Source organism: Rosa chinensis, chromosome 6 (genome assembly GCF_002994745.2).
Source record: "Rosa chinensis cultivar Old Blush chromosome 6, RchiOBHm-V2, whole genome shotgun sequence".
Lineage (NCBI taxonomy): Eukaryota > Viridiplantae > Streptophyta > Magnoliopsida > Rosales > Rosaceae > Rosa > Rosa chinensis.
Genome location: NC_037093.1, coordinates 5,498,478 through 5,510,362, shown reverse-complemented (window position 1 = coordinate 5,510,362; position 11,885 = coordinate 5,498,478). Strand labels below are relative to the sequence as shown.

The 11,885-nt window shown below is 38.0% G+C and overlaps 3 protein-coding genes across 3 annotated transcripts; 2 read left to right on the top strand and 1 right to left on the bottom strand.

Annotated features, from left to right (window-relative positions):
• The first annotated feature begins 2,214 nt into the window (after positions 1-2,214).
• On the top strand, positions 2,215-4,676 carry LOC112168797 (B2 protein). Its single transcript, XM_024305716.2, has 5 exons — positions 2,215-2,911; positions 3,150-3,250; positions 3,355-3,438; positions 3,555-3,665; positions 3,824-4,676. Exons 1-5 carry the CDS (start codon positions 2,311-2,313, stop codon positions 3,866-3,868), a joined length of 942 nt encoding a protein of 313 aa, XP_024161484.1. The 5' UTR covers positions 2,215-2,310; the 3' UTR covers positions 3,869-4,676.
• A 501-nt stretch (positions 4,677-5,177) lies between these two features.
• LOC112172193 (vacuolar protein sorting-associated protein 9A) lies at positions 5,178-8,990 on the top strand. The gene is made up of 6 exons (XM_024309438.2): positions 5,178-5,421; positions 5,505-5,652; positions 5,829-5,999; positions 7,234-7,413; positions 7,885-8,188; positions 8,659-8,990. Exons 1-6 carry the CDS (start codon positions 5,300-5,302, stop codon positions 8,895-8,897), a joined length of 1,164 nt encoding a protein of 387 aa, XP_024165206.1. The 5' UTR covers positions 5,178-5,299; the 3' UTR covers positions 8,898-8,990.
• On the bottom strand, positions 8,956-11,771 carry LOC112172192 (PHD finger protein At1g33420). The gene is made up of 4 exons (XM_024309437.2): positions 11,173-11,771; positions 10,736-11,081; positions 10,033-10,632; positions 8,956-9,950 (listed from the first exon to the last, which is right to left on the bottom strand). Exons 1-4 carry the CDS (start codon positions 11,468-11,470, stop codon positions 9,110-9,112), a joined length of 2,085 nt encoding a protein of 694 aa, XP_024165205.1. The 5' UTR covers positions 11,471-11,771; the 3' UTR covers positions 8,956-9,109.
• Between the last annotated feature and the right edge of the window lie 114 nt (positions 11,772-11,885).

Below are 11,885 nucleotides of genomic sequence, written 5' to 3'. Positions count from 1 at the left end.
TGGGCTCGATAGCACATGTATGTTTATATGCAGCAACTTATTGAAAGGCTTCTGATTGAGTCATTTGATTGAATTGCACTCTTCCTTTCTGTTTTATTGTGGTTTTTATCATCCTTTCTATACGGGTCTACCCTCTGTATATGATTAAAATTTTAGGGCTGTTTAATATTAAAGGATTTATCTCAGGCTCTATATGAAGTGATGATTTTCTTTGACGTACAATGTCATCAACTATCAAGTCAAGTCATGAGACCAGCCCCAAGTGTAGGCTTAGACTTCGCTGGCTATCAATCTATGCCACATGCATATGACGGTTTAATAAGCTCCATAGTTTTGATGGTGGATATTTCATGGAAAGTCCGTTTCTCCTGAGGTTCATGAATGTTCATCATCATCGATCTCGATCATGATCTTAATCTTGGCTCTGTATTCTCACATATACGATCGCAAGAAAATCAATCAACGTACTCTAGAATTATAAAGCCTAATTGATACACAATTATAACTCTGTAAGTAATAAATGTAATTAATACAAATTTCACAATTGATGGTATTACTCCCCCTTCAAGTTGTAGCTGACTTCAAATACCTGAGGAAATGGTAGTCTGCATTCATGTGAACTGTTGGGTCTGATAAAACTCTATTGCATGTTAATCTGGGAGATTGCTCTTCCATCACACAGCTACTGGATCAGCCAGGGTTCCTTACTGTACAGTTGCAGCGTTCCAACACCCTCTCCCTCGTATAATTGATTTGGATTTCTTTTGTCACAATCTATTTTCTTTACCAATACAGCATGCTTATTCATGTTGTTGTAGCACTTGTAATCTATTTTCTTATCACGCCATATTAATATGGCATTTTACATTCTAAAATTTAATATTTGCATGTAGTTGTAGCACTTAAAAACATTAGTTTTTCGCCCAACATTATATTTAATAAGTAAAACTAAAACTACTAAGCTCACAAAGGAGTACTAAATAGAACTATAGAAACCAAAAATATACTGGCTTCTTAATTAAGTAGGGTATTTAATTAATTAAGTGTTTCAACCATTTTCGGATGCGTAATGGCTTGATTCCATTTTCTTTTACTCTGTTTCTGTCAAAAACAGAAGTGTAATCAATAGGACCAATTATACAGAAGTCATATATGGATAACGACTAGCTAGCTACTATAATTATCTAATTAAATTCTAGTTGTGTATATTGTTTCTTAGCTGAAACGGGTTAGTGGATCTATTTCTTACTTTAACTGTATATATATAAGCTTTCGAAGAGTAGTATATATACCACATAGGCAAAATAAATGTTTGATGAAGGACTAATTTAATAAAGTAAAGCAGGGTGCAAGATATTTCAAGTTGCTCAAGAAAGAGAAATCCTAAAATTTACTGCTGGAATGATATTACCTATATTTTGACTTGCATAAGTATCTTGTATTTGTACTCTAGTACTCATAAGTTATAATTGTGTTTCAACGACGTAGGGAGTTTCTTTTTTCCTTAATGTAGTTAACTTCTCATATATATCTCTCTCTGTCACAAAGAAGTTCCAGCAGTACTCCTACAGGTTAATAGATATAAGGTCGAGGCCTTACTTTTGGAGTTTTGGTGATAATGAAAAGCTAGTAGAATACAACAAACAAACATTATAACATACAGAAGGTTACAATTTGGATTGGTCCAAATTTTACTCTTCGAATTAAATTAAGAACAAACCAAGGCAGCTAGCTGGTTGTTGTTGCATCCGATGTGATGTTTCTTTTAGAATAAAAGTTTTTAGTTCACATTGGGAAGAACACTTCAAGAAACTTGCTTTGTCTCTTGGCTCACCCTTTACCCCAAGTTATTCATAATATTTGTTCATTTTAAATCTCTCAGCAATCACAGCTCACAAGAACGGGAGGGAGGGAGAAGGTGGCTACCTTAGCTACAGCTAGATTTCAAAATCAAAACTATCATGAGCATGACGATCATTGAACGATAAACTTCTTTTAGCCTTTTACGTACTTTATAATGGCGGACTCTTTTGAATTCAAATTGGAGCCAAATAAGGGAATATCTAGCTTTAAGAAAGCTAAAAAATTAAGGGCCCCAGGAGTGCCGAAAGTCCATCGTGTTTATAAAACTTTATATAATTAATAACAAGTAGTGTGGCATTAGTTAGTGTTTAAATTAAAATTAACTAGATTAACATTGCATAAAATATATACCTGCTGCTGCCTGTCGATCTAGTTATATATCACTTGCCTCTTCTTTCTTTCTTGCTCTTAGTTAGTAGTACACCACTTACATGTGTGCATATCATAATGTCAATGAGTAATTACAGTAAGATGAGTAGTAGCTCTGTGTGGCAGTTGTCAGTTACTACTCGTAAGGATGATGTACTACAATATCATGATGATCCGGAGGTCATGGCCTCCCGAGAAGCTGATCATGATCAGTATCAAACAGGGACAGCAGCAACAAGAGTAGCACTGATTGACAATCAATTGATGCAAATGACTACTACTGCCGCAGAATACTCAGATGATGAAGATCATAATAAGAAGGATTATTATTATCGTTATGGAAAGAGTAGTAGTTCCAATTTGAAGAACAACAACAATATGAGTTATGCGGCATTGAAATGGTTAGAAATGAAATTAGGCGGCGTGCAGGCTGTGCAGCATAACAATAAGTCCCTTCATTACTATGTGCAGCAACAGCAGCAGCAGAGTGATAGTGAGAGTAGTGAGATGATGAGCAGTAGTCATGACAATGATTATTGTTATTACAATAAGCAGCAGCAGGTGTGGCATAAGACGCTGCCTCAGGCTGAAATGCTGCCTAGAAATGAAGTCTTGGGAGGTTACATTTTTGTATGCAACAACGAAACCATGCAAGAGGATCTCCACCGTCAACTCTTCGGTACGTAATTCCATACTTAATTTCCTATTGATATTGTTGTTCTTGTTCTTTAACTTACACACACACACACACACACACACACACACACACACACATATTGGTTTTCTTTTTGTCATGGTTCATTTCAAGGATCATAATTTACAGGTTTTTTCTTTCTTTCTTCTTGTTTCTTCGAACAATTCGGATTGCAACAAGGAATGCAATTAAAATGTTACAGATTTTGTTAACAAATTCTCAGGACTCCCTCAAAAGTACAAGGACTCCGTAAGGGCAATTACCCCAGGCTTACCCCTTTTTCTTTACAACTACACAGCCCACCAGCTCCATGGAGTTTTTCAGGTTCATTAATTTGCTCACTACTTAACTATATATGTCAATATACTGCCTGGGATGTTTGAGCTTCCTACTATAGGTAGATTGACTTGTTTCTAACTTTTTGAAAGGCTGTGAGTTTTGGAGGATCAAACATCGATCCAACAGCGTGGGAAGACAAGAAATCCAAAGGAGAATCAAGATTTCCAGCACAAGTTAGTACATATATATATATATATATATATATACATCGATCCTCGAGCTTAATAGAGTTTGTCGATTGGTTTTTGAAACATAGAACATATCATGTATAATTCATCATTCATTTCAGGTTAGAATTCGAGCCAAGGAAAGGTGCAAACCACTAGAAGAGGATGCTTTTAGGCCAATACTCTACCACTATGATGGCCCGAAGTTTCGTTTACAACTCTCTGTGCCTGAGGTACCTACTAGCTACTAATTCTTCATTTCAATCAATCCTCATTGATAACGTTGATAAAAAATCTAGTTAGTCGAACTTAATTATGTTTCGGGCCTTTGGTCTCAACTTATTGCTTTTAGAACTCTGGAAGTAACTGGAACATCATCCATTGATCGCAGGTGCTTGCATTGTTAGACTTATTCAAAGAAGATCACCGGCTCTAAATGTAAGGGGCGTGCAGCTTCAGAAACCAATTACGTACAGCCACACGCCATGTCCATTAAGTTGTATAATGGGAGTAGAAAAATCATCCCCCAAAAACAAAAATTATATATATTACATATATATGTATATATATGTTTGTATAATACTATAATATAGTGGTAACATGAACGTGAAAAGGATGGCAGAGCAGAGCCGCAGAAGCATGCAATGGTTACTTTCACAAAAATCGTATCGTAATAATTAAATATGATGATCAGAAGTGAAGATTAAAAGCTAAACTAAGCAACATTAGCAATTAGCAATGGGACATACAGTCATGCATAAATATGTTTGAAAGGTCATGCGTAGGCTTCCATTAATCAAAGAATATTTAATACAATCAGAAAGATTTTTAAATTTGAAGTAGTTGATCTTAATTCACGCTGAAAGCTCATTAAACTTGATTATTTATGGTTAGCATCAATAAGTATTCTTTTTTAAGATTTTAAGTGAATAGATTGTCCCATGAAATAAACAAGACGCACACATTAAAAAAAAAAAAGTATATAAAAACAAAAAGAAAAACGCGAGATAAATTCCATAGAATTGTTCATTAGGGATTGATGTACATGCATCGCTTGAATGTAAACTTGAATGCAAACTCTTAGAGCCTCCGGCGTCACCCCTACATTATACTTATCAATCGAAAGGAACTTCTCTAGTGTAGCACCAATAGCTTTTGCAACCTTATTCGACCAAAAAGATGGATGAAGTTTATGCAATTAGACGGGGTGAGTGGAGCCTTTACCAAATCAGAAACACCATCATACAATCAAACTTTTTTCTTTTTTTTTTGAGAATGCATCATACAATCAAACTAGAACCATGACTTAATTGAAAAACCATGGACCACTACTTAAGCATCTATTGAAAAAAAAAAAAAAGTCCCTGGTATGTCATGGCTAATAAAACAACAAACTTTTTCCATTTTAACTATGAATACAAATTATGTGAGATTACCATGGCAATAAATGCAACAAAAAAAAAACTATTGAAGAAATATACGGAGTAAAGCAGCAGATTCACAAAAAATGAATCCATAAGTAGAGCAAGTTTGGAAGCCGAACTAGCATACATGGACTCGATATTGATCATAACCTTAAGCTTAAGATGTTACAAGGTAAATGGTATTTTGATTGGAAAAAAATGGATTATTATCTTATTTTGGAAATATACGTATATTGTCGGTATGATGGTCGTATATAAGAGTTAACAGCAAGTAAACTATATATCACGTGCCAAACCTAACAGTCTTCATTCTTCTCTTATTCTTTGCGTCTCTTGTTGGTGGTGACTAATACTATGCTGCTGCTTCAATCTCAAATTGGTGACGGTGGTGGTGGCCGTCGTCCTCTAAATTGGTCTCACATCAATCAAGGAGCTGACGGAGAATGGAGGGATCCTCCTCCTCCCCCTCCTCTTCCTATTCCTCGCCGTCTTCGGCCATCTTCTATGACTTTCTCGACCGAATGCGAAACCCTGCTTCCCTCGATCTCGTCCGGTCCATAAAAAGGTGCTTCTCTCTAAACCCTAACAACTCATAGACACTTTTACTTGTTAATTCTTGATTTTAACTTGGCTTGTTTCTCGGGGCAGCTTTATTGTATCGTTTTCGTTTTACCCTGCCAACCCTGAAAATGATGGCAAAAGAGTTCAAGAGTTCTTCGCGACAATGGAAGATTCAATTAGGGATCATCCCTTGTGGGCAGGTGCCACTGATCAAGAAGTTGAAAGTGCAATGGAGGTACTCTCCCCACTTTATCCTCAAATTCTCAATCCATTTAGTTTCTGATTGGTTTCATAAGAATTTTACCATTATCTCTACTCTCAGAAATCCACTGCTCTCAGTTTATGATGGTTTTATTGTGTTTCCTTTACCCTCAAACTTACTCATTGAATCTTTTTCTAAAATCTCTGCAGGGTTTGGAGAAGTATGTCATGACGAAATTGTTCTCCCGGACCTTTTCTTCATCTCCTGAGGATGCAAAGATTGACCTTGAAGTCTCACAGAAAATACAGTTGTTGCAGACTTTCTTGAAGCCTGAGCATCTCGATATTCCGCTAGTTCTACGCAATGAAGCTTCATGGCTGGTAAGCGTGCTGCATCTCCACTCATGTTTGGGGACCCTTCCTCATTAACTTGTATTGCCACCACATTAGTTTTGAGTTTTACTTAGTTCTGTGTAATTATACTAATCACATGCCTTGTAGATCATTGCATTATTAGATTTAGTGCTGTTAGGCTCATGGTTATTCTTACTGTAATACTGTTCATTGTAGTAGAGTACTAGAGTTATTATATTTCAGGGCTATGATTTCCAGCCAAATTGTCTTTTGTCCCTCTTTATTCCTCTTGAACAAGTAGATTGACCATAATTGACGTCATTTATGCCCGCATTTGGGTTTCTGTATATTGTAATGCTTCTAATTAATATTTACCTGGAATGTTGAGTAGATTATTTCTTGCTACATTTTAATATACTCGTATATATATATATATATATATTTTCAATTAGATTTATGCTATATAGATACCTCAGTTAAAGAGTGGGTATACTCATTAAGAATAGTTATTAGATATGTTAGTAGTCAACTGAATTCGTAACAACTTATTTTCTAGAAGTGGAGCTCTAACTCTCTGTATTAGTTATACACTAAATTAGCATCCTGTTGTCCTGTCTGATACACGACTGATATATGAATAATGAGCGTAATATGGAATGCAAAATTTTCAACACAAATGTAGATATTTCCCTTTTGAGTTTCAAAGTGTACTTTCTTATTTATATTAATCATTGCTACTTATAAGGAAAACAGGGCATTTCTCTCTGTTTTTTCCCCTATTTACTTTGGAAGGGAAGGAAAATTTATCTCTGAACACACACACACAGAGATATGAGAGCCAAACAAAGTAATGGAAGGTTACAGTCATAATTGATTTCAACAGTAGATAAAGTTGTTCTTCACTATAAATACATCCAGAAAGCTAAAAGGGGATATATGTTATAATTTCACAGCATTAATAGTTACAGTTGACACACTGAAGCTTATGTATTCTTTAGTTTGAGATAATAAATAATCCGAAAAATTCCTAATAATTGCATAGGATCTTGAATACCTATCCTTCCCATTGCATCTTTGTTGAAAATACTGATTTTATAAGTTCACGTGCCCATCCCGAGAAGTAGATCCTAAGAGGTTATTAGTAACTGTATTCAGCTTTTCTCTTATATATCCTTTGTATTAGTCACTGTTTCTGGAAATAATTTTGTTTCTTCCTTGTCAATGTCAAGGAGTAGCCATAATTTTTCTTTTTTCAACCCAGCTTGCAGAAAAAGAGTTGCAGAAAATCAATGCTTTCAAAGCCCCTCGTGAGAAGCTTCTCTGTATCATGAATTGTTGCAAGGTCATTAACAATCTGTTGCTCAATGCATCAATGTCAGAAAAACATGTACTAGCTGGAGCTGATGACTTCCTTCCTGTCCTTATATATGTTACGATCAAGGCAAGCTCTCCTTGGTAATAAGCCATTATTGATCATGTGCAGTGTTAACTTTGGTTCATATATTTGTTCACATGTCAGTGGCAAATGAACTTCTGTCTTTTTTCATTACCTCATTTTTAGTGCTCATGGGGTGCCTCTGTGATATCATGTTCTTAATATTGATTGTCTTCTTTGTTTTTCTAACCTCAGACAAATTTATTGAACCACTGTATAATGTTTTCTTTCTGATTGAGGGTTGATGGAGTGTCTATACTTTCTGTGTGTTATTCTTGTTTCTTAATTACATGAGAATTGATTTTTATGCCTGATGCATAAGGGATTGCTTATCAACAGATTAATAGCTACTTTACACATGCAGTTTGTGCTTGCAGTTTTAAGTTGTCTAATTACGATGTAGATGTTGTCCAAAGTTGATATCCATTGTACTACATCGGAAGATACTAAGTCTTTTACCTTTGTGCTATTTTACAGGCCAATCCTCCACAATTACATTCCAACCTCAAATTTATCCAGTTATATCGAAGGCAGGCAAAACTTGTGTCAGAAGCGGCCTATTACCTCACCAATCTTGTCTCAGCTAAAACATTTATCTCTGAGTTAAATGCTAAATCTCTTTCGATTGATGAAATCGAATTTGAAGAGAATATGCAAGCAGCGAGACTGACCAATAAAGAGACACAAAAGGAGGCCACACCCACTCTGGAAGAAATGACAACCTCACAAGATCATGAAGATCCTGGCCCTTCATTGAGATCGCATGATAAAGAAACAAGGGGTAAGTTTCAAACTATAACAATTTTCATTTTCCTATATGTTAGCCCTCACACCTGCCTCCCTTATAACTTTTATTGGTCTAGGATTGGTAACCAACATCCAATCACAGGCTCAACTAGTATGCGTTTTTTTTTTTTTTTTTCAAACCATATTACTTGGTTCAGTAGAAACAACCAATTTATTGCAATTTGAACCTATGGCTTAGTATCACTTATAGGTGCTCCCTCTAGAGACAGATAGAATTGGACTTTACTTGCTTGTGTTTCACTCTTTGTTTCATATATTTTGAATGCTAGGATAATTTTACCCTGTAAGGAATATAGTTGCAACATTTTTGAATGCTTCATGTATGCATGGATGCATCCTCTATTGTAAGAAAGTTTCTCTTTTGTTTTATCAATGCTGGTTTACCCTTCCAGTCACCTGGTAGTATCGAGTGGATCTAAAATGGCTAATGATCGATTGCTACAGGTGGGTCAAATTACCCCTATATGGACAAAGAAGCTGGGGATTTGACAGTTGGAGATGTGGAGAGGTTGCTGAGTGTGTACAAGGAAGTTGTTACCAAGTATACTAGCTTGTGCACCGCTTTTAGGCAGCTTTCATTATCTAGGATAGAAAACCATGTCACTAATATAGAAGATAGAAACGTCTCATCAACACAATCGGCAGAAACAGGTATGAATTCAGGTCAAAGAGATGGAGAGTGAAGAGGTAGATGTAATTTTGCTAGATCAATTACCAAATCATGACACAAATTTCATTGGATTACAATAAATATTTTTGTTTTTCTTTCCATTTAACTGCTATGTACACACAACTTCTTGGCGAGGGGAGAATGTCCTCAAAGAAATCCTAAAACGAGAAAATTCTTCGCCCCATCTAAAAAACCAACAAAGGCTACTTTACAAAAGTACTACAGTCAACGTACACTAGAAGTCATATTTAAGTTAGATGCTACGTCCGGACCAGCAGCCTTGGCTCTGCAAGTTGTGTTGGACAAAGGAACACAATTAGCTTCCTTGGCAGAATCACAGGTGCTCTGGTTTTTCTCCCGATATGAGCTCATACATATCAGGCAAACAAACTTTGCAGGGATCTCATCGGAGCAATGAATGCCAGCACACCTGGTGTGCTGCCAAACACCACAAGTATCACAAGCCAACATTCTCTCCCCATCATCATCCTTTGTCCCACATATGCAATCAACAATCCAGCTTTCAATTCCTCGCTCCATCCGGAAACGGTTAAGACCATGTTTTGCAGGGCATTTCCCTTTCATATCAACCGAGCCAGTCGTTCCAACCAGCAGTTTTGCTGTAATTGAATCATTTATAGAGCCACATCCAAACAACTCCACAACTTCAAACCTTTTAAACATGGCATATACTTCCTGAAAGGCTTTGGTAGCTTCGCTTTTAAGGTCAGCAAGAGTAGCATTCAGGGGCAATACAATTAATTCTGGAGGCAGAACAAAATCATCTTTTGGGTGGTCTGAAAGCTGTACATGACACCAAAGGTGAATACCAGACGGGTCTGCTGCTAACATTTTATCGGGCTTGAAGTCCTTGATGAATTGCTTGCAATCAAGAAGCTTAGTTGCTGCATCAACAACATTCTCCCTCACTGCTTGAGGTGCATAGCTTAACATGGTGTCAGGGTGGAGTATGGAATCATACAAAAATTTGAGGTCACCGAGGATTTGCTGTTCGGGTGGAAAATTTGGCTTCAACTCGGATCTTCCAACAGTCAGTGGCTCAAGTCTGTTACCATAGTTAATGTTAGCGCTTGTATTAAATGTCTGTAATAGAACGGAATGAAACCAAACAAACGGCAACAGTTTACCTGTATTCAACATCAGTAGAATCAGGATTGCATCGAGTCTCAATTACCATGTTATTGGCTACCAACTGCCCTCCCAAGTGTTTAAGGGAGTAATCAAGAAGCTCTGGGGAGAAAGTCTTGTATAATGCACCCCTGAGAGCACGTTTTGACACCCAATTGGGCTCACGAACTGCTGAAAGCAGCTTGATCATAGCCTGTTGCACATGCTGGACATCATTGGCCGTCCACACGCATAAAACATTGGAAGTGTCATGCTTGGGTTTCTTAGATGCAGTAGGCGCATGTGATTTAGGAATTAGACTTAACATAAATGTAAAAAGATCTTTGGTTGTTTGGAGTCGGGCATCGGAGAAAGATTGGTAAAAGGCAATAACAGATTGCAGGCGAGTCCTGGGTCTCCTAGGTTGGAATTGAAAAGGGTGTAGGGGCAAGGTGGAGATGGTCTCCACTGCCTTGTGGTATGAATCTTGTGTGAGAGCATAGCTCCCAGAACGAAACTCATAACCCCAATTCCCATACCAAGAACGACCATGGGTGACAGCATGCAGCAATCGGTACTCCATCCCATACTTTTTGGATACATCCATCACACTCACCTTCCTGTTTAGTTCAAGTTCAAGAATTCAGTATGCCATTTCAGATTTGTTACAATATGTCCATTTCGATTGACAAATAATAAAGAGATGTTTTAAAGGATTTTGACCTGACGGAGAGGGCTTGACAGAGCCTATCCCACAAGTCGAGAATGTGACGACCGGAGAGTGTGGTGGAACCTCCTTGTCGCCCATTGAGGGTAAGCAGGTGGGCGAAGCCATTGGAGTGAACGACAGCATGAAGAAGATGAGTGTTGTCATGTAATTGGTTATAGGCCCACTCTTCGACATCATCGGCAGTGTCCTCCGCCGCGGTGGCACTAATAGAGTTGCACCACTTCTCTTGTTGTGGCTGCTGCTGCTGGAACTGGAACGGGGTCTCACTATCACAACTCTCAGCGTTGCTTCTTATAATGAAGTGATATCGCTTTCGGCACACTGGATGCCCACTCCAACCTAACAACAACATTATCCAAACTCCTCTAAATAAATAACAAAAAAAAATGAAAAAAAAGAAGAAGATGGAGACGGGGATGACTGGACTCACCAACGACTCGGCACTGGTCGCAGTAGACGGATCGCCTGGAGCGCGTGACGTCCTCCTCGACGATATCCAAGGGAAGGACGACGGCGGGGTCGACCCGGAGGGCGATCTGCCAGGTCAGCAGGGAGGGGAAGAGCGAGGAAGACGGGAGCGTGACGCGCGCGTGGCGGCCGAGGAAGCCGCGCACGTTGTCACGGAAGGCTTCCGGAGACTCCGGAGGGGGAGGGAAGGTGAAGAGGTCGGGCAGATCGGCGGCGACCTTCCTCCTGGCTCTCTTGGCAGCCCTCTCGTTCACAACCATGGTAGATCTGAGAACCTAGCTTGTTGGTATTCGTGTCAATTTTTGTCTCAATATATGTTTGGTGTTTTGAATTTCAAAATTTTGACAGATTCACCCAAGAAATACAGGACAGGCAAGGATAAATTAAGTTAGATCTGTACAGATAAAAGAGTGAGGGGACTCACTGGTCTCTTAAACCCAGAAGGGATTAGGACTCTTTAGATAAGAAACAGAAGAGAAGAGACGAGAACAGAAGAGAAGAGGGCTTTAGATAAACCTCTGTGTGTTTGATCTGAGCTGCTGCGTTTTGGATTCCCCTATTACCTTTATTTATATGGAATCCTAACCTAAACTCCTAATATGCTTATGTTTCGTAAGGCGGTTCCTGATATTTCTCTTTCTTTTCCTAATTTTTCCCTCTTTTTTAATTAATAAT